The sequence below is a fragment of the Fukomys damarensis genome, unplaced genomic scaffold, assembly GCF_012274545.1.
Source record: "Fukomys damarensis isolate Sample0158 unplaced genomic scaffold, DMR_v1.0_HiC HiC_scaffold_14, whole genome shotgun sequence".
Classification (NCBI taxonomy): Eukaryota; Metazoa; Chordata; class Mammalia; order Rodentia; family Bathyergidae; genus Fukomys; species Fukomys damarensis.
The window spans coordinates 42,025,918-42,048,771 of record NW_022900926.1 but is presented as its reverse complement, the minus strand read 5'-3'; the positions used below and the strand labels follow the sequence as shown (position 1 = coordinate 42,048,771).

Here is a 22,854-nt window from a genome sequence, read left to right as displayed (position 1 = left end):
CAAGGTGGCGCCGAGGATCAGGGCAAGAGCACAAAAAAAAAAAAAAAAAAAAAAAAGATGGGCATTTATTTATTTCTTATAGTGCTAGAGAGTGGAAGTTCAACATCCAGGTGCTGGAGCATTCCACATATAGTGATGGCACCATCTTATTGTATCCTTATATGATGAAAGGAGAAAAAAATCCCCTCCAGCCTCTTTTAGAAGGGTGATAGTCACATTCATGAGGGCTCCATCCTATGATCAAATCACCTCCCACAGGCTGCACCACCCAATACTATCATAGGATTTCAACATATGAATTTGGTGGGGACACATTCCGACCACTGTAGTCCTTCAACCATTTTTTTTTAAATAGCAAAACATTTATTGACACATTTTAGAGATACATAATGTTAGCACTCATCATAGGGAATTTGCACTTGTGTATGGTATAAACCACCCCTCTTTTCCCATTCCTCTCCTCTCCTTGAACTCAAAACTTCTTTTGAGACAGGGTCTTGCTATGCAGTTCAGGCTGTCCTTGAACTCACTATGTAACCCAGGGTAGCCTTGAACTCACAGAGATCCTCTTGTCTCAGCCTCCTCAGTGCTGGGATTACAGATGTGCACCACCACAACCAGCTATAGCGTGATTTTCTATATCGATTTGCTCAGAATTTACAAATGGAATTACCTGTTTATGGAGCTTGTTTATGGAACATAGTCCTGTTCTCTTTGTATCTAAGAAGATAGATAGAATATGAGTGGATTTTTTAAATCACTTTCCCTTTGCACATTCAGTATTATGATGGGAAATGAATACAGACTAGGAGCATTAGCTAACACATGATGGGGGGATTTATTAAATAGAGACCTAAAGTTGGCCAGTCAGAGCAAGGAAGAAAAGATTGTAAAGAAATGACTCCAGGCAAATGGAAGAACACATGTAAAGACTAGGAGGTAAGCTTCTATAAAGTGTATACCGATATTAAGCTTTAATATTTCATACTCTCATGAATTTGGTTAGTATGTGTGACTCTTCTTGGGCCCAGCCATGTCTTGATGCAGGGACAATAGATTCTGTAAACCTACACAGCTGAGGATCAGATCAGGAAGTATGGAGGGTTCCTTAAACCATACTGTGACCAATCTGTGGCCAAGAGGATCTTCCCACACAACACACATCTATTTTGCATGGTTATTCAAGTTGCAGCAACACTTCTCAAATACTGTGGTTGACAGTTTAACTGCAGGGTGTACTCAAAGATAGGCTCAGACTTTTTAATTAATTAATTAATTTTATTGGTACATCTGAAGTATACAATGCAATAATAGTCATCATTGGAAATTTGCATCTTTACATAATCCATCTTGGTTCTTATTTTCTCCCCATTCTCCTGCCCTCCCTTCAACCCCTCCACCCCTCCTTATCTACAAAGACTTTGTTTCCATTTTTTCTTTTTCTCATGTTAATTACATTCCCATCTTTCTTTTCCCCTACCCCTCCCACTTCCCCTTCCCCTTTGCACCTTTTCTTCCTATTTCAATTATCTGTTATACCTTTTAGTCCTTATTTACAATTTTAGTTTATCACACTAGAGAAACTATTTGGTATTTACACGTGTCCTATTTATTTCACTTGAGTATTGCCTCAATGTGCATTCATTTAGCTATAAATGTCTCTAGTTTCTCATTCTTTATGGTTGATTAGTACTCCATTTTATATAAAAAAAAGCTGCTCCATTTTATTTTTTATTATTTATTTATTTATTTTGGGGTACCAGGGATCAAACTCGGGACCTTGCACTTGAAAGGCAGGTGGCAGAACCACTGAGCTAAATCCCTGGCCCTAATCCATTTTATAATAAAAGAACATTTTCTTTATCCAGTCTCCTGTTGATGGACAATTGGGCTGCTTCCAAGTTTTAACTATCATGAATTGTGCTGTTATGAACATAGGTGCACATATATCACTATGGTATGATTCTTTTAATTCTTTGGGGAAGATACCCAGCAGAGGGATAGCTGGATCAAATGTGACCTACAATCCTAGTTCTTTGAGGTATCTCCATACTGCTTTCCACAGTGGTTGCACCAGTCTACACTCCCTCCAGGAGTGGAGCAGGGTTCCTCTTTCCCCATAGACCTGCCAGCATTTGTTATTGGTTGATTTCATGGTAGCAGCTATTCTTTCTGGTGAGATGGAATCTCAGTGTTGTTTTCATTTGCATCTTCTGAATGACCAGTGATGTTGAACATTTTTTCATATGTTTATTTGTTATTTCTATTTCTTTGTCTGAGAAATGTCTGTTCATTTCAGGTGCCCATTTTTTGATTGGGTCTTTAAATTTGGGAGGTCTGATTTTTTAAAGCTCTTTATATATTCTGGATAGTAGACCTTTGTCTGAAGGAAAGCTGGTGAAAAGTTTTTCTCACATTTTGGGTTGTCTCTTCACAATATTTGTTGTTTTTCTTACTGTGCAGAGCTTTTTAATAAGAAGAGATCCCATTTGTTGTTGTTTGTGCTAGCTCACAGAAAAGTGAGGATTTGTTCATAAAATATTTTCCTGCACCAATGTCTTCAAGAGATCCACATAACCTCTCTCTTAGCCAGCTTAGTATTTCTATTTTAATATTTAGATCTTTAATCCATTTTGATTTTAGCTTAGTGCACAGTGAGAGATATAGGTCTAGTTTTAATCTTTGGCAAGTTGAAACCCAGTTTTTCAAACACCGTTTATTGAAGAGGCTATCTTTCCTCCAGTGCAGGTGTTTGGCTCCTTTGTTGAACATGAGGTGGCTGAGTGTGTCTGGAATTATTTCTGCATCTTCTAATCTTTTCTATTGATCCTCAGGTCTGTTTCTTTGCCAGTACCATGCTGCTTTTAATCACATTAGCTATGTACGATAGTTTCAAATCAGGGATTGTGATAAACCCCTACTTTGTCTTTATTTCCTAGAATTGCTTTTGATATTCGAGGTCTCTTCTTGTTCCAAATGAATTTTTGGACTGTTTTCTCAAAGTCTGTAAAGCACGCTGCTGGGATTTCAATTGAGATTGCATTGAATCTATATAGCAATTTTGGAAGTATGGCCATTTTCACTATGTTGATTTTTTTCCTATCCAGGAGTAAGGGATATCTTTCTATTTTCTGATATCCTCTTAAATCTTTTTCAGAGTGCTGTAGTTTTTAGAGTAGATGTCTTTGATTTCTTTCATTAGGTGGATTCCTAGGTAATTCAATTTTTTGGATGCTATCGTGAAAACAATTGTTTATCCCATTTCTCTCTCAGTGATTCTATTTTCATGTACAGGAAAGCTTTCAATTTTGTGTGCTGACCTTGTATCCAGATACCTTGCTGAATTTAGTTAAATCTAGAAGATTTTTGGTGGAGTTCTTGGGGTCTTCTAAATAGAATGTCATGTCATCTGCAATTTGACTTCCTCATTTCCTATCTTTATTCCTTTTATTTCTTTCTCTTATCTAAATGCTGTGGCTCATGTTTCCAAAACTGTATTAAACAGGAGTGGTGATAGTGGACATCCTTATCTTGTTCCTGATTTTAGTGTGAAGGATTTCAGCTTTTGACCACTTAGTATCATATTGGCTGTTGGTTTTTCATAGATGGCTTTTTTTTCCCTCATTGAGTTTATTGGTAGATTTTAGGTATATAGTACAGTTACATTCATTATTGGGATCTTGTACCTTTATATGACAGGTCTTGGTTCTCATTTTTTCCCCTTGTCCCTGCCCTCCCATCACCCCCTCATAGATGGCTTTTATCAGATTGAGGTAGATACTCTCTATTTCAATTTTTTGGAGGGTTTTTACCATGAATGCATGTTGGATTTTTGTCAAATGCTTTCTCTGAATCTATTGAGATGATCATATGGTTTTTGTCCTTGGCTCTATTAATATAATGTATTACAGTTATTGATTTGCATATGTTGAACCATCCCTGAACCCCTGGGATGAATCTCAGTTGGTCAGGGTGTATATGATCTTTTTGATCTTCTGCATTCTATTTGTGAGTATCTTGCTGATAAGGATTTTTATATCTATATTCATTAGTGAGATTGGCCTATATTTCTCTTTAACGATTGGGTCTTTCTCTGCTTTAGGGATCAAGGTGATGCTTGCTTCTGGGAATGAATTTGGGAGTATTGGTTCCCTTTCAATTTTACTGAGAGTGTAAACAGTAGTGGCAATACTTCCTCTCTAAATGTCTTGTAGAATTCAGCAGTGAAGCCATCAGACTTTTCTTAGTTGGTAAGATTTTAATTAGATTTTCAGTTTTATTTATTGATATTGGGTCATTTTGAATTTTTAGGTCATCTTTGTACAACTTTGGTAATTCATATGTATTCATTTCTTCTGTATTTTCCACCTTATTGGTGTATAGGTTCTTGAAACAGGTATTGATGATCCTCTGGATTTTTGCTGGGTCTGTTGTACTTTCACCCTTTTCATTCCTCATTGTATGCATTTAGGCCTTTTCTTTCCTTTTTTTGATAAGGTTGGCTAAGGGTTTGTCAACTTCGTTTATTCTTTTGAAGAACCAACTCTTGGCTTCATTGATTTTTTTTTTTTTGCATTGTTCTTTTAGTCACCATTGCATTCATTTCTGCTGTGATCTTTATAATTTCTTCCCTTGTATGAGCTTTGGGTTTATACTACTCTCCTTTTTCTAGAAGCTTGAAGTTCAGCATCAGGTTGTGTAATTGAGTTCACTCTGTTTTCCTAATATGAGTATTCACTGTTATGAATTTCCCTTGTAAGACTGCTTTCATTGTGTACCACAGATTCTGATATGTTGAATTGTCATTGTTATTCAATTGCAGGAACTGACCAGCCCCAGCGAGGAAGGTGAGATTTGGGAAGGCCACTCCAAGATCTGCTCTCCTTCTGGCCTGCTTGGGCCCATTGGGCGGGACCAGGTAGCTGTGCCCTCCAGTGCCTGCATGCCACCAGCTCCAGCAGGGAAGGTAGCCACGCAGGTGCCCCTGAAACACACACACACACACACACACACCCCTCTCTCAGACCTTGTGATTGTGCCAGTCCTTGCACCCAGTCTGCAGAGGCATAGGTAGTCATGAAGGGTATTTTTCTGAGCTCCCAACTTTGAACATCTTTAAAGAAAGGGCGGGGGAAACCTGTACTAGAACTGTGTGGAGTTCAACCCTGCGGGACGTCAGGAACTAAATCTGGGCCTTGTGGCCTGAGGTCTGTCTGAGTCATGGGGATCTGCCATTGGCGAGCTGAGATCAGGGGACTTGGTTATGCACATGGCTGTGCCTGTTGTGTATTATGACAGCAGAGATATAGTGTGAAAGAGGCCCTTCAAATTCTTTTTTTTTCTTTCTTTTCCTCATTCCACCCTGGAAATTCTTTCTTTTTTTCTGTCCTCTTTCTCCAACTCAGTCTCTTGATCCATCATATTATCCTACATCTCCCTTTCTGTTCCTGCTCCTGCTCTAACTCAGACTTTTTCTTTTAACATTTTCTTCTTTATGTTCTTTTCTTCTGTCATTTTACCTCACTCGTGGGTCAATAGTTTCAAGGGAAAGTGAGCCCCTATTACTGTTCAGGGGATATATACTTGTCCTTATTCTTGCAATCTGTCTATCCCTTTTGGATTTAATAGTTTCCTAAAGATTGTATGGTTATTCTATGTCCTCTGGCTTCACTTGAATCCTTCTCCAATTCTTTCACTTATCTACTCTTCTCATCCTAACTCTGTGTAAGCCCCCATCCTAAATAGTAAAGATGCTATATTGAAAAGTGTATTCACTGAAAATATATTTTGGGCTGCTTCTTGATTTTAATTTAATTCAAATGGTTTAAAGGTGATAGATTAATGACTACCATAAGTAGTCAATTTGTAAACAGTGCTTGATCCTATCGTGCTGCTGATTGTATCAATTGGGATAAATGATTGTGATTGATTTAATGAGTTGTTTTCTCTGATATTATGAAAATGAGAATGTCTATGAGTCAGTAGAGACCCAAAAGCTAAAGCACAACTATATCAGGAAGATTTAAGTAATAACCCAGAAATTAAACCAAGGACAACCCAACAACAAAATTAAAATTAGAAAACACTTAAGCAAGATAGAAAGACAGACTTCCAGTTCACCAATGGCAAACAGGAGGGCAAGTGAGGATGGAAAGCCTGATAGTGAACCAGCAGTACACCCTCAACCCATAGCACAGCAAGCAACAAAACAGATCAACCAGGCTCTAGAAAAATTCAAAACAGAAATAATTTCCCAGATAACCATACATATGATGAGCAAAATGGAAGTCATGATTCAAGACTCTAGAACAGAAACTGACAAAAAAATAGATGAGCTCAGAACCATGATAGAAGCCCTGAAGGCCCAGCATAAGAAAGAAATTGAAACAATGAATGCCCAATAGAGGAAAGAAATGGAATCCATAAAACACGATTCAAACAGATATCCAGGAGATTAAAAAATGTATTGAAAGTGTATGCAACAGAATAAAGGAATGCAAAGATAGAATATCAGATATAGAAGATAGGATTGCAGTCAGTGATTGTGAAAAGAGAGGTCTCTTATAAAACAGTAAGGGATATGAGAAATCCATTCAACAACTCCTAGATGATGCAAAGAAGAATAACATAAGACTGATAGGAATCCATGAAGTAGCAGGAGAAAATACAAATGACTTAAAAAAGCATAATGATAGAAAACTTCCCAAACAGAAGGGAAGAAATAGACATACAGATAAATGAGGCATATAGGACTCCAAGTAGCCATGATTAAAAAAAAATCTAAACCTAGACATATAATAATCAAGATCCCAGAAACCCAACAGAAGAACAAAATACTACAAGCAGTAAGAGAAAAGAAACAAATCACATGCAAAGGAAAGCCCATCAGAATCACAGCAGACTTTTCAACACAAACTCTCAGGTCAAGCAGAGTCTGGAGTGAGGTATTTCAAGTCCTAAAAGAAAACAACTTCCAACCTAGACTGATGTATCCTGTAAATCTCTCTTTCAAAATGGATGGGAAATAAGATGCTTCCATGACAAAGAACAGCTGAGAAACTTCATGAACACCAAACCAGCACTACAAGGAATTCTAAACAATATTCTTGAAAAAGACAATGAAGGTCATAACACCATGAGGCCCAACAGGCCAAATGAAATAGACAAGGCAAGAAACTAAAAGGAGAGGGCAAAAAATTAAAAAGAGTCAACAAAAGGACAATAATGTGACAATAATAAGTCAGTACATATCAGTTATAACCATCAATGTCAATGGCCTCAATTCACTAATCAAGAGAAATAGACTGGCAGAATGGATTAAGAAGCAGAATCTAACAATATGTTGTATACAAGAAACATACCTAGTGCAAAAAGAAGCCCATAGTCTGAAAGCGAAAGGATGGAAAATAATTCTCATGTGATAGGAGCCCAGAAAATAGCAGGGGTAGCAATCTTATTTGCAGACAAAGTAAATTTCAAACCAAAATTGATTAAGAGAGACAAAGAAGGCCACTACATCCTCATAAAGGCTACAATTCAAGAGGAAGAGATGACAATCATAAATACATATTCACCAAATATCAATGCCCCCAACTATATAAAACAAATATTAAGTAACATGAAAAACCAAATAAGCTCTAATACAATTGTAGAGGGGGATCTAAACACCCTACTATCATAAATAGACAGATCGTCTAGGCAGCAAATCAACAACAAAATACTAGAACTGAACCAAGCTTTTGAACGCATGGACTTAACAGATCTCTACAGAGTGTTCCACTCCACAAAATCAGAATATACATTCTTTTTGGCTGCAAATGGGTCATTCCCCAAGATAGACCACATACTAGCTCACAGAACAGGTCTGAATAAATGCAAAAGAATTGAAGTTATCCCCTGTATATTATCAGATCATAGTGCAATCAAGTTGGAGATTAATAGCATAAGAAACCATAGGAACTTCACAAACACATGGAAATTGAACAACACTCTCCTGAACAGTCAGTGGATCACCGAGGAAATTAAAGAAGAAATCAGACAATTTTTACAAATAAATGAAAATGCCAATACAACATACAGGAATCTATTGGACACAATGAAAGCAATTCTATTTGGAAAATTCATAGCACTGAAAGCCCACACTAGGAAAACAGAGTGAGCTCAAATAAACAACCTAATGATGAATCTTAGACTCCTAGAAAAACAAGAGCAAGAAAAACCAAAGCTCGAACAAGAGAGGAAATTATAAAGATAGGAGCAGAAATCAATGCAATGGAAACTAAGAAAACAATAAAAAAAATAAATGAATCGAAGAGTTGGTTTTTTGAAAGAATAAATAAAATGATAAACCCTTAGCTAATCTTATCAAAAAAAGGAAAGGCTCAGATCCATGCAATTAGGAATGAAAAAGGTGAAGTCACAACAATTCCAACAGAAATCCAGAGGATAATCAATACCTACTTTGAGAACCTGTACTCTAACAAAATGGAAAACACAGAAGAAACGGACAGATTTCTAGATACTTATGAATTACTGAAATTGAACAAAGAAGATTAAAAGCATTTTAAACGCCCCAATTACAATCAGTGAAATTGAAAATGTAATTAAAAATTTACCAACAAAGAAAAGCCCAGGTCCCAATGGATTCATTGCTGAATTTTACAAGACATTTAGAGAAGAACTACTGCCTTTACTCTTCAAACTTTTCAATGAAATTGAAAGGGAAGCAATACTTCCAAATTCATTCCTGGAAAAAGTATCACTTTGATTCCCAAATCAAAAATGTGACTAAAAAGAGAGCTATAGGCCAATCTCCTTAATGAATATAGATGCAAAATCCTTAATAAGATACTAGCAAACAGAATACAGAGGATCATCAAGAAGGTCATACATCTTAAGTCAGATTTATTCCAGGAATGCAGGATGGTTCAACATATGTAAATCAATAAATGTAATACACTATATTAACAAAGTCAAGGACAAAAACCATATGATCCTCTCAATAGATGCAGAAAAAGCATCTATTGTTGACAAAATTCAACACCCATTCATGATAAAATTCCTGCAAAAAATTGGAATAGATGGTCTATATCTCAATTTAATAAAGACTATGAAAAGCCAACAGCCAACATCATATTAAATGGCCCCAAACTGAAAACTTTCACGTTAAAATCAGGAACAAAACAAAGATGCCCACTATCAGCACTCCTCTTTGATATAGTTCTGGAAACATTAGCCATGGCAATTAGAAAAGAGAAAGAAATTAAAGCAATAAAATAGGAAAGAAAGAAGTTAAACTGTCATTATTTGCTGACGATATGATACTCTACATGGAAGACCCAGAAAACTCCACCAAAAGACTTCTAGATTTAATTGACACTTTAGCAGAGTAGCTGGATACAAGGTCAATACCCAAATATCAATAGCCTGCTTGTACACAAATAACAGACTCACTAAGAGAGAAATTAGGGAAACAATTCCTTTCACAATAGCATCCAAAAAAATGAAGCATCTAGGAATCAATCTAACAAAAGAGGCAAAAGACCTCTACACTGAAAACTACAGCACTCTGAAAAAAGAGATTGAAGAGGATATAAGAAAATGGAAAGATATCCCCTGCTCCTGGGTAGGAAGAATCAACATAATGAAAATAGCCATACTACCAAAACTACTATACAGATTCAATGCAATGTCAATTGAAATGCCAACACTATATTTCACAGAACTAGAAAAAAGAATCCAAAAATTAATTTGGAACCGTAAGAGACCTAGAATAGAAAAGCCATCCTAGGCAACAGAGACATGGTAGCAGGTATAACAATTCCCAATTTGAAACTATACTACAAAGCCACTGTGATAAAAACAGCATGGTATTGGCAAAGAAACAGACTTGAGGATGAGTGGAACAGATTGAAAGACACAAAAACAAATCCAGATGTACTCAGCTATCTCATCTTTGATAAAGGAACTGAGCATCCTCAGTGAAGAAAAGATACTCTCTTTAATAAATGGTGTTGGAAAAACTGGATCTCAACATGCAAAAGATTAAAACTGGACCCTTATCATTCACCATGCACTAAATTAAAATCCAAGAGGATTAAAGATCTAAATATAAAAACAAAAACACTAAACTTGCCGGAAGATAAGTTAGGCAGAACTCTGGAAGACATTGGCATAGGAAAAGACTCTATGAACAAATCCTCAGTAGCGCAGGAACTAGCACAAAGAATCAACAACTGGGATCTGATCTTATTAAAAAGCTTCTGCACTGCGAAAGAAACCATCAACAGAACTAAGAGACAACCTACAATGTGGGAAAAATTTTTTACCAGCTGCTTCTCAGACAAAGGACTATTATCTAGAATATATAAAGAACTCAAAACAACCAGCCCCCCCAAATATAAAGACCCGATTCAAAAATGGACATCTGAAATGAACAGATATTTCTCAGACAAAGAAATAAAAGCAGCAAGTAAATATATGACAAAATGTTCCACATCACTGGTCATTCGAGAGATGCAGATGAAAACAGCACTGAGATTTCACCTCACCCCACAAAGAATGGCTGCTATCAAGAAATCACACAATAACAAATGTTGGCACATTTGTTGGGAGAAAGGAACCCTTCTCCATTATTGGTGGGAGTGCAGCCTGGTTCGATCACTATGGAAGTCAATATATGGAGATACTTCAAAGAACTAGGATTAGAGGTTCCATTTGACCCAGCCTCCCTCTGTTGGGTATCTTTCCAAAAGAATTAAAAGAATCATACCACAGTGATTTATGCACACCCATGTTTATAGCAGCACAGTTTGTAATAGCTAAAACTTGGAAACAGCCCAACTGCCCATCAGTTGGAAACTGGATAAAGAAGATGTAATTTTTCTATAAAATGGAATACTACTCACCCATAAAGAATGAGAAAGTAGATTCATTCATAGGTAAATGGGTACATTTTGAGGATATACTCCTAAGTGAAATAAATAAGTCACATTTATGCAAATACTGAATAGTTTCTCTGGTGTGAAAAACTGAAATAGTACTCAAGATCCTCAGGGGAAAATTAGCAACATGAAATAGGAAGAAAAGGACCAAAGGTATAGGGGCAGTGAGAAGGATAGGGAAGGGGGAATAAGGGAAAAGGAAAAAATATGAGAAAATGTAAAAATGGAGTTAAAGTGTTTGAAGGTGGGGAGGGGAGGAAGGGGTGAAGGGAGGGTGGGGACAAGGGGAAAAAATGAGAACCAAGACCTGTCATGTAAAGGTACAAGATCCCAATAATGAATGTAACTGTACTAAAATGTTCCAATAAACTCAGTGAGAAAAAAAAAATTGTAGGAACTGTCTGATTTCTCCTTAAATTTCTTCTGTCACCCACTGGTCATTTAGAAATGTGTTGTTCAATATCCATGTGTTTATGAAATTCTTGCAGTTTCTTTTGCTATCTTTCTCCAATTTTACCATATTTTGGTCTGATAATATACAGGGGGTAATTTCAATTCCTTAGCACTTACTTAAACATGTTCCAGGAGCAAGTATGTGGTTTATTTTGGAGAGCAATCCATGTGTAGCCAAAAAGAACATGTATTCTGATTTTGTGGGGTGGAACACTGTGTAACCATCTGTTAATTTCATTTGTTCAAGAGTTTGAGTTCTAGTATTTCATTCATTGTTTATTTTGCATAGAGTTGACCTATTTTTGACAGCGGGGAACTGAGGTACCCCACTACTGTGCTTATATGATTTTTCATGTCTGTTAGTATTTGATTTATATAGTTGGTTACACAAATGTTTCGTGCATATATATTTATGATTGCCATTTCTTCCTCTTAGATTGTTTCTTTACAAGGATGCAGTGTCGTTCTTGTCTCTCTTAATAAATGTTGGTTTGAAATCCACTTGATCTGCAAAGAAGATAGTACTCCTGCTGTTTTTTGGGTTCATGTCACATGGAATATTGTTTCCACCCTTTAACTTTCAGTCTATGAGTTTCTTTATGAATTTGTGTTTCTTGCATGCAGCATATTGTTGGATCTTGCTTCCTGACTCATTCAGCTAGTCTATTTCTTTTGATTGGTTAATTGAGACCATTAATGTTGATGGTTATAACCGATATACATTGACTTATCCTTGTCATGATTTTTTCTTTTTGTTGGGTTCTCCCCCTTTGCATTTAATTTCTTGTTGTGCCTGATGGATTCATTCTGCTGGGCTTCTTGGGACTATGATTTCCATTGTCTTTTCCTAGGATATCTTGTACTATGGGCACAATCTCTGCTGTTATCTGAGAAATATTTGATTTCATTTTTTCCAGTTCCTCTTTCATTGCCTGTTCAGGAAGTCCAGGCGGTTGAGTGTCAGATTGTTCCATCTCATTGCCATTTGGTCTTGCCTTAGTTGATTTGGAAGTCTGGTTTTGAGACTTATTTCCATGTCTTCTCATTTCAACAGTTGCAGCTTGCTGTGCCTTTGCTGAGGTCACTCTGCTCACCCAGTGGTCTTCAATTCTCAGCAAGCCACCAAACAGCCTTTACTTTGCTGCTCTCCAGCATACCAATTCCTGAGTTTAGAATGGTGGCCTTCTATATCCTTGAGCTGACCTGTTGTCTGGGAGGGCTTCTGGCTTGGGCCTGTGCACACTTGGGATGGTATCTTGGTGTGCCTCTCTCTGAAGCCCCATGTAGCTGTTTTGTGTGTGGGACTTTGGGGGCTGTGTACCCCAGTTCCTGTTGTCTGTGCAGGCTTCTAGCTAATGTCTCCAGGCATATATCAATGGTATAGGGGTGAGCCTCTGGCTGTTGCTTGTGCATCTGTGTAGTTCTTTTCCACATGGGCTCTTGGCTGTGGCTGATGGTATAGTGGAACTCTGACACAGGTTGAAACAGCTTTCTGCTCTCAGAAACTCCAAGAAGTATGTCTTTCCTCTCAGACACCTCTCTGATAGTCTGTCTTCTACAGGGAGAAACTGCCTCTGCTTGTGAAGAATTAGAGAAGGCCCAGCTTTCCATTGCCTCCAAGAACAGCCCACAGGCAAACTATCAGGCTCAGTGTTTGTTTTTTTTTTTTTTTTCCTACCACGGATCAAACTCGGGTCTGGCATCAGAACCACTAAGCTAAATCCCTGGCTCCAGGCTCAGTGTTTTTGAGATCAAATTTTCTTCAAGCAGCTGCCATCAGTATTCTCTATGCTATTATAAATGGCCTGGGCCAGGGATTTAGTTCAGCAGCTCCATGCCTGCCTCAAAAGTATACGGTTCTGAGCTCAATCCCTGATACAAAACAAAACAAAACCAAAATGGCCTGGTAAGAGTGTACAATGGTTCACATATGATTGATTTTTTTTTGTACCAGGGATTGAACTCATAACCTTGTGCTTGCAAGGCAAGTGCAGTGCCACTGAGCTAAATCCCCAGCCTGACTGATTATTGTTTTTACTTCTTATTCTGCTATTTTTTAAATACATGTCACACCTATGTTCATTTGTTTCTATTTAGAATACCAACCTTTTAATTCACACTGTAGACATCATCAGCATATATAACACACACCTATCTATCAAGTACCTCCATAGGAAAACTCTGGAGCCATGCCAAAGACAATCCAAAACATTTAAACTCAGTGTGAATCATCACCATTCTCTCACGTGAAATCACTCAATCTATGAATGCTACTCAGACATATCTTCTGTATTCAATTACTTAGCATTGCTTTGTGGTGCCTGCTAGTGTCTTCTGTGGTCTCCATTGCCCTGGAAACTTATTAGGAACAGTTAATGACCATGGAGTACTTCCTGTGTGCTAGGCACAGGTTTCAGGGCTTTAGGGAGATTAATCTAGCTAAGCCTCATATCTGTCCTATGAGATGTAGGCTGTGTTTATCCCCAAAGTTCATACACAAGTCATGGTGTATGGTTCCAACCATGGCAGCCAGAGCTCATATACTCACACACTTCCTCTATGGTCTCTCCACTCTAGCACTCTAGTGATATGCAGACTACCTCTGTGGTGTCTGCCCTGGAGTACCTCAGTTAAGTATCTCTTGCCTGCCATTGGAACAGCTCTTCTAAGACAGTTACTTCCAGACAGCTGCAGCAGGGCTGTACTGTGAAGTGAGCAATGCATGTCCATTGTAAGGGACCCCATGCTGGGGGAGCAGCCAGTCACTGACCTGTTCCAAAACAACACACAGGAAAGCCTTAGGAATGGTTCTTCCTAACCCAGACTTTTCTTTAAAATATGTACTTATACAAGATTGCTAGTAAGACAAGAAAATATATTGAATTTCTGAGTGAGGGGTTGCTTCTTGGAGCTCTTTCAAAATTTGATCTTTCATGAAAAAGAAAAAAAAAAAAGAAACAACAAAGGTTAATCTCAACCTTGGAATAGAAACAAAAGGGTCATTTTGTCATCAGACAGGACTGCCAGGCTTTAAGAGAGGGGAACCACGGGGCAACATGACTTGCATTCCCTCCCATGCCTCCAATATCCATCAAAAGCACATCTTCAAAGACAGATTCAAAAGCTCTTTTAATGCTTTTTAATGGCAACTTGAATACAACCTTAACCATATTCATCAGATATTTAATGGATTTTAGAGAAAAATAAAAAATTTTCTGCAAAGATTTTATTTGCATTTTTGATATACTCATGTTTTATTACACAGTGCATGCTGAAATAATATTGTTTGATCACAATACTGTGATTCATGTTCATATATAGTGGCTTTTTTAAAAAAAAGTTATTTTAGGAATCACTATGTTATTCTGAAAAAAGAAAGAAGAAAGGAAGGGAAGAAGGAAGGAAGGAAGGGAGGAAGGAAGGAAAGAAAGTAGGAAGGAAGGAAAAGGCCATCACCAAAAGGAAAAAGATTATGACAGAAGCCACACAGCACCAGGGATTTCTGTGGTACCAGAAACTCATAGTAGCAAACCTTGTTTTGGCTTCACAAATCCAACACACCATGCAGATTTAAAAGGAGGCCATATGAAAAATCACTTTACTAAGAACACACTATGGCTCATGCAAAATGTGGTGAGGTGGCCCCTCCATCTGACAATAGGGTGTCACCTGATTAGCCACACTGGGTCAGCAACAAGAGATTGTCAGTGGCACAAATTCAAGCCCTGATTGGGGTCAGGCTCTGCACATCCACTGTACTTTGTGAAACCTGGGCTCTTGTCTGGTGCCTTTTCTTTTCCTGAAACTACATCCTATCATTTCTGTATGATTTTTTCAGTTTCTGGACCAGTCTGACAGCCTGGGGCTCTATTGGAACAGCTGAGTTTTCTAACAGGATGAAGCTACATTAGGGTGTTGTGATGTGGCAGCCACAGAAACCCGTCTTACCCCAGTGTGGTACCCATGAGGGGAAAAGAGGGCAGAATGTTTCTTGGATGGCCGGGAGTCATGGATACATGGATTAGCTGAGGTGGTTAGCAAAGTAGAAATAAATGCCCTTGGAACATGACCTGGAACATTCCTGAAGTTATCCCTTCACCAGCCAGGACCTGTGCTGGCAAGTCTAAAAGGGGAGGCTGGTACCAATTTCAGAGTTTCTAGGTCTCCAGATGCAGAAGGGACTCCCTGTGCCAGTGACACACAGCATGATCTCAGCACACTCACCATTGTCCTAGGAAGTCACAGCTAGTGAGAACAAAAGGCAATGGTTACACTTTCTCATCTGTGCACTGTGCAGCAGAAATGCATTTCACAGTGTCCAATGCATTTTTTGGGATGTGTTGCAAATGTCTCAAAAAAAGTTGAAAATTTGATCACCCTCAAATTCAATGTATGTTAACCTGAGGAATATTCTAGTTTGGGTTTACTGACCTCTGCAAAAAGCTTTGTTTGCAGAAATACTCTGGGAGGTAGTAGTGGGGAGGGCAGGGCCCTGCAGCCTTGGGAAGAAGGTACCTGTGCCTGCGGGAGAGGGTCAAGTGTATTTTTACTTAGCTCTGGAAATGTTCCTCTTTAAAGATTCTGTTTAATAACCCGCACTTTTGTCAACAATGAATATCACGCCTAAAAATGTCTCATTTATAGCACTTTATCCATTACATTTATATTGATTATAAATGTATAAGCTTAATCCCCAAGCTGTAAAACACACACTTAAAATCAAATTATAGATGTTGTAATATTTTCATGAAAACAATTTCTTAATAAAGTTGCAAATAATTAAATGGAATGGAAGTACATTAAACTTTGCTTTCTTCTCTGTAATTTCAATATTCAACACTCAAATTAACTTTTGTAACTTTTCACTTAGTTGACAAGCTGATTTGTGCATAGTCACTATTTCATTGACACAATTTATCAAGATAGAATTCTTGGTAGTAAACAAATATTCTTGACTATTGCCTGGGGCTCTTTGTGCAGAGATGCTCTCTGAAAATTTAAATAAGAACATTGCTCTGACAGCCATGAACATAGTTCTGAGCATTCACAGCAGTCAATCTTTCATAGTATCACTGGTGAGAATCCTCTCAAACTACTTCCCACCTTGCCAGTGTCTTCTGCACAGTATTTGCTAAAGGGAAAATGCAGGAAATTAAACCTGAGAAATTGCTCCATATCCTGAACCAGCCTGACTTGAATTCAGGCAAGGAAAACTATCCATTCAAAACACATGGGCTGCTCTCTATTTTGTGCAGTGGTACTTGCATGATCATGGGCCTGAAAATGCATCTTGCTGGAATCAGACTTGACTTTGCTGTTTTTCATGGATGCAGTGAAAGGGATCCAGGAGCTTCTGTAAGTTTGCTTTTGTGATTTTTGGGAAGAACTTGAAGCCTGAGTTTGTACATGTGCATATGTGTGCATGCACAAATTAAATGTTTGAGAGAAGGAGAAGGGGCAAATGAAGACACGACACTCTGTGTTTTCAATAGGACAGGTGGCCAAATGTGTGCTCCACTGTGCCTGCTACACATCGAACCAGTGGTCACCCATGCAGGTGCGGTTCCACTCGCAGCCGCAGGTCCAGCACCACTCGAGCCTGCACTGGGGCCGTGGACACTTCATGTGCATGCATCCACCTGTAGGGACAAAGGACACAGTGCCGTGGATTTGCAGCTAATGAGTGGGAGATGTTCATTCCCCTGCCAGCTGGCTGGTCTAAAAATCAAAAGTGAATGGTCTAACGCAGTGCAAGGGCAGAGCGAACCTGAACCAAGGAAGACACGCCAGAAAGCACCATACAATTTTAGAAAGCTCTAAAATTATAACATTCATTAAGAAACTGAGGTGGGCCCCTTCCCATCAAGAGCATATTCTATTTGCAAATCTGAGTTTAACCACTTCTCCTAAAATAGGATTTAAAGGTAAATCCTTAATATTTTTCAATCAATGCTTTTTTAAACAAATTTAAATATTTATTGAATTCAATATTTTAAACATATTAAAATTTTTATAATTTAGTATATATATATATATATATATATGATAATATATTATGATTAACTTTATAATTTATTTAGCATAATTTGGCTTGGCAAAATTCATAACACAGGCATTGGGAACATACTTTATTTTTAAGGTGAATATGTCCCTTGAACGCTATTCAAAATTTTATTTGAAGATAGAAGAATGGAAAGGAACTAATTACTATTCACTATAAGCATATTTTAGGCTGCTCCCAGATTTTGATTTAATTCAGATGGTTTAAAGGCGATAGATTAATAACTACCACAAATGGTCATTTTCTAAGCTATGCTTGATGCTGTTGTGTTGCTGATTGCATAAATTGGGCTAAAGGGTTGTGATTGATTTAATGAGTTGTCCTTTCTATTATGAAAATGAGAGTGTCTCTGAGTCATTGCAGACTGAAAACCTAAAGAGCAGCTGTATCAGGAAGATCAAAGTACTAACCCAGGCATTAAACTAAGGACAGCCCAACAACAAAAATAAAAATGAGAAAATACTTAAGCAAAGCACAAAGAGAGATTTCTAGTTCACCAATGGCAAATTCTAGGGGAAATGAGGGGTAAAAGTCTGACAATCAAACACCAAGACACCCTGAACTCATAGCACAGAAAGTAACAAAACAGATCAATCAGGCTCTAGAAAAATTCAAAACAAAAATAATTTCCCAGATAACTACAGAGACGGTGAGCACATTGAAAGACATGATTAGAGACTCAAGAACAGAAACAGACAAAAAAAAAATAGATGAACTCAGGACCGTGATAGAAGCCATGAATGCCCAGCATAGGAAAAAAAAAATGGATTCCATGAAAGAGATTCACACAGATATCCAGGAGATTAAAAATTCTATTGAAAACACTCACAGCAGGATAAATGATGTAAAGATAGAATTTCAGATATAGGATAGGATTGCATTCAGTGACCATGACAAGAGAGATCTCTTAAAAATAGAAAGGGATCATGAGAAATCGATCCAACAACTCCTAGAGGATGCAAAGAAGAATAACATAAGACTGATGGGAACTCATGAAGTAGCAGAGAAAATACATGTGATTTAAAAAAGCTGTTCACAGAATTAATGACAGAAAATTTCCCACACAGAGAGGAAGAATTTGACATACAGATAAATGAGGCATATAGGACTCCAAGTAACCATGATTAAAAAAAATCTACACCTAGACATATAATAATCAAGATCCCAGAAACCCAGCAGAAGAACAAAATACTACAAGCAGTAAGAGAAAAGAAACAAATCACATGCAAAGAAAAGCCCATCAGAATCACAGCAGACTTTTCAACACAAAACTTCAAGTCAAGGAGAGCCTGGAGTGAAGGATTTCAAGTCCTAAGAGAAAACAACCTCCAACCTAGATTGATGTATCCTGCAAAACTCTCTTTTAAAATGGATGGAGAAATAAGATCTTTTATGACAAAGACACCAGAGAAACTTCATGAATACCAAACCAGCACTACAAACACTTTAAAGCAATATCCTGGAAAAAGAATGAAGGTCACAACACCATGAGGCCCAACAGAGCAAATCAAACAGGCAAGGCAAGAAACTAAAGGGAGAGGGGAAAAAATTAAAAAGAGCCAACAACAGGACAATAATATGACAATGATAAGTCAATACGTATCCGTTATAACCATCAATGTCAATGGCCTCAATTCACCAATTAAAAGAAACAGGCTGGCAGAATGGATTAAGAAGCAAAATCCAACAATATGTTATATATAAGAAACACACCTAATTCAAAAAGAAACTCATAGACTGAAAGTGAAAGGATGGAAACAGTTCTCTGTGTGACAGGAGGCCAGAAAAAAGCAGGGGTAACTATCTTATTCACAGACAAAGCAAATTTCAAACCAAAACTGACTAAGAGAGACAAAGAAGGCCACTACATCCTTGTAAAGGGAACAATCCAAGAGGAAGAGATGAGAATCATAAATATACATGCACCAAATATTAATGCCCCCCACTGTATAAAACAAATATTTAGGGACATGAAAAACCAAATGAGCACTAATACAATTGTAGTGGGGGACCTAAAGACCCCACTATCACATATAGACAGATCATCTAGACAAAAAATCAACAATGAAATACTAAAACTGAACCAAGTTTTGAACAAATGGACTTAATAGACCTCTACAGAGTGTTCCACCCCACAAAATCAGAATATACATTCTTTTCAGGTGCACAAGGGTGATTCTCCAAAAAAGACCACATACTAGCTCCTACAACAGGTTTTAATAAATGTAAAGTAATTGAAATTATCCCATGTATATTATCACACCGTAGTGCAATTAAGCTGGAGATCAATAGCGTAAGAAAGCATAAGAACCTCACAAACACATGGAAATTGAACAACACTCTCCTGAACAATCAATGGGTCACAGAAGAAATTAAATAGTTTTACAAATAAATGAAAATGCTAATACAACATACAGGAATCTATGGGACACAGTGAAAACAGTTCTACATGGAAAATTCATAGCAGTGAATGCCCAAACTAGGAAAACAGAGTGAGCTCAAATAGATGAATCTTAGGCTCCTAGAAAAAGAACAGCAAGACAAACTGAAAGCTTGTACAAGGGAATAAATTATAAAGAGCAGAGCAGAAATCAATGCAGTGGAAACTAAGAGAATGATACAAAAAAATCAATGAAAATAAATGAATTGAAGAGTTGGTTTTTTGAAAGAATAAGTAAAATTGATAAACCCTTAGCCAACCTTGTCAAAAAAGGAAAGAAAAGGCTTAGATCCATGCAATTGGAATGAAAAAGGTGAAGTCACAACAGATCCAGCAGGAATCCAGAGGATCACCTATATCTACTTTGAAAACCTATACTCTAATAAAATGGAAAGTACAGAAGAAACGGACAGATTTCTTGATACTTATGAATTACCAAGTTTGAATAAGGAAGATAAAAAAAAATTCTAAAAACCCCAATTACAATCAGTAATTTTGAAAATGTAATTAAATGTTTACCAGTGAAGAAAAGCCTAGGTCCTGATGGATTCACTCCTGAATTTTACAAGGCATTCAGAGAAGAACTACTGCCTTTACTCTTCAAACCTTTCAGTGAAATTGAAAGAGAAGCAACAGTTCCAAATTCATTCCTGGAAGCAAGTGTTACTTTGATTCCCAAACCATGGGAAGACCCAACCAAAAAAGAGGGCTACAGGCCAATCTCCTTAATGAACATAGATGCGAAAATCCTGAATAAGAATATAGAGGGTCATCAAGAAGATCATACACCCTGACCAAGTCAGATTTATTCCAGGAATGCAAGGATAGTTCAACATACATAAATCAATAAATGTAATACACTATATTAACAGAGTCAAGGACAAAAATCATATGATCATCTCAATTAATGCAGAAAAAGCATTTGATAAAATTCAACACCCATTCATGATAAAAACCCTACAGAAAATTAGAATAAATGGTCTTTATCTCAACTTGATAAAGGCTATCTATGAAAAACCAATAGCCAACATCATATTAAGTGGTCAAAAACTGAAAACCTTCACATTAAAATCAGACAAGGATGTCTACTATCATCACTCCTATTCAAATATAGTTCTGGAAACATTAACCACAGCAATTACACATGAGAAAGAAATGAAAGTAATAAAGATAGGAAAGGAAGACCTTAAACTGTCATTATTTGCTGATGATATGATACTCTACGTAGAAGAGCCAAAAACAAACAAGCAAACAACAACAAAAAAACCAAAAAACACCTGCCAAAAGGCTTCTAGACTTAATTGACACTATAAGCAGAGTAGCTGGATACAAGGTCAACACTGAAAAATCAATAGCCTTCTTGTACACAAATAACACACTCACTGAGCGAGAAATTAGGAAAACAATTCCTTTTACAATAGCATCCAGAAAAAAAAAGTATCTAGGAATCAATCTAACAAAAGAAGCAAAAGACCTCTACACTGAAAACTACAGCATTCTGAAAAAAGAGATAGAAGAGGATATAAGAAAATGGAAAGATATCCCCTGCTCCTGGGTAGGAAGAATCAATATAGTAAAAATGGCCATACTTCCAATACTGCTATACAGATTCAATGCAATCACGATTGAAATTCCAACAGTATATTTCACAGAACTAGAGAAAATAATTCAAAAATCAATTTGGAACCAGAAGAGACCTAGAATAGCAAAAATATTCTAGGCAACAGAGACATGGCAGCAGGTATCACAAACCCCAACTTGAAACTATACTACAAAGCCACAGTGATAAAAACAGCATGCAGTGGCAAAGAAAAAGACCTGAATATCAATGGAATAGATTAGAAGATACAGAAACAACTCCAGATATACTCAGCTACCTCATTTTTGACAATGGAGCCAACTATCTCAGTGGAGAAAAGATAGTCTCTTTAATAAATGGTGTTGGAAAAACTGGACTTCAACCTGCCAAAGATTAAAACTAGACCCTTATCTTTCACCATACACTAAACTAAAATCCAAGTGGATTAAAGATCTAAATAGTAAAAAAGAAACACTAAATTTGCTGGAAGATAAGTTAGGCAGAACTCTTGAAGACATCGGCATAGGAAAAGACTTTATGAACAAATCCTCAGTAGTACGGGAACTAGCACAAAGAACAAACAACTGGGATTTCATCTTATTAAAAATCTTCTGCACTGCAAAAGAAACTACCAACAGAGCTAAGAGACAACCTACAATGTGGGAAAAATATTTTATCAGCTGCTCCTCATACAAAATGCTACTATCTAGAATATGTAAAGAACTAAAAAAACAAAACAAAACAAAACAAAAAAACCCAGGGCCCCCAAATATAAAGACCGAATTAAAAAATGGGCATCTGAAATGAATAGACATTTCTCAAAGAAGTAAAAGGAGCAAAGAAATATATGAAAATACGTTCAACATCACTGGTCATTGAGAGATGCAGATGAAAACAACACTGAGATTCCATCTCACCCCAGAAAGAATGACTGCTATCAAGAAATTACCCAGTAACAAATGTTGGTGGGGCTGTGCGGAGAAAGGAACCCTTCTCCATTGTTGGTGGGAATGCAGGCTGTGGAAATCAATATGGAGATATCAAAGAACTAGGATTAGAAGTTCCTTTTAACCCAGCTATCCCTTTGCTGGGTATCTTCCCCAAAGAATTAAAAGAATCGAAGCACAGTGATATATGTGCACCCATGTTTATAGCAGCACAGTTTGTAATAGCTAGAACTTGGAAACAGCCCAGTTGCCCATCAGTTGGAGACTGGATAAAGAAGATGTGGTTTTTCTAGAAAATGAATACTACTCAACAATAAAGACTGAGAAACTAGAGTCATTCCTAGGAAAACAGATGCATATTGAGGCCATACTCAAGTGAAATAAATAAGCACACATGTAAATACTGAAGTTTCTCTGGTGTGCAAAACTAA

At 37.3% G+C, this 22,854-nt stretch overlaps 1 protein-coding gene across 3 annotated transcripts in view; it reads right to left on the bottom strand.

Annotated features, from left to right (window-relative positions):
* Positions 1-14,802: 14,802 nt before the first annotated feature.
* Prkn (parkin RBR E3 ubiquitin protein ligase) overlaps positions 14,803-22,854 on the bottom strand; it is a 1,339,037-nt gene continuing 1,330,985 nt past the window's right edge. For all 3 annotated transcript variants that reach the window (XM_033763332.1, XM_033763333.1, XM_033763334.1), the window contains one exon: positions 14,803-17,035. In XM_033763332.1, the coding sequence (XP_033619223.1) occupies positions 16,923-17,035 (113 nt within the window). In that variant the 3' untranslated portion in view covers positions 14,803-16,922. The remainder of the gene's footprint in view (positions 17,036-22,854) is intronic.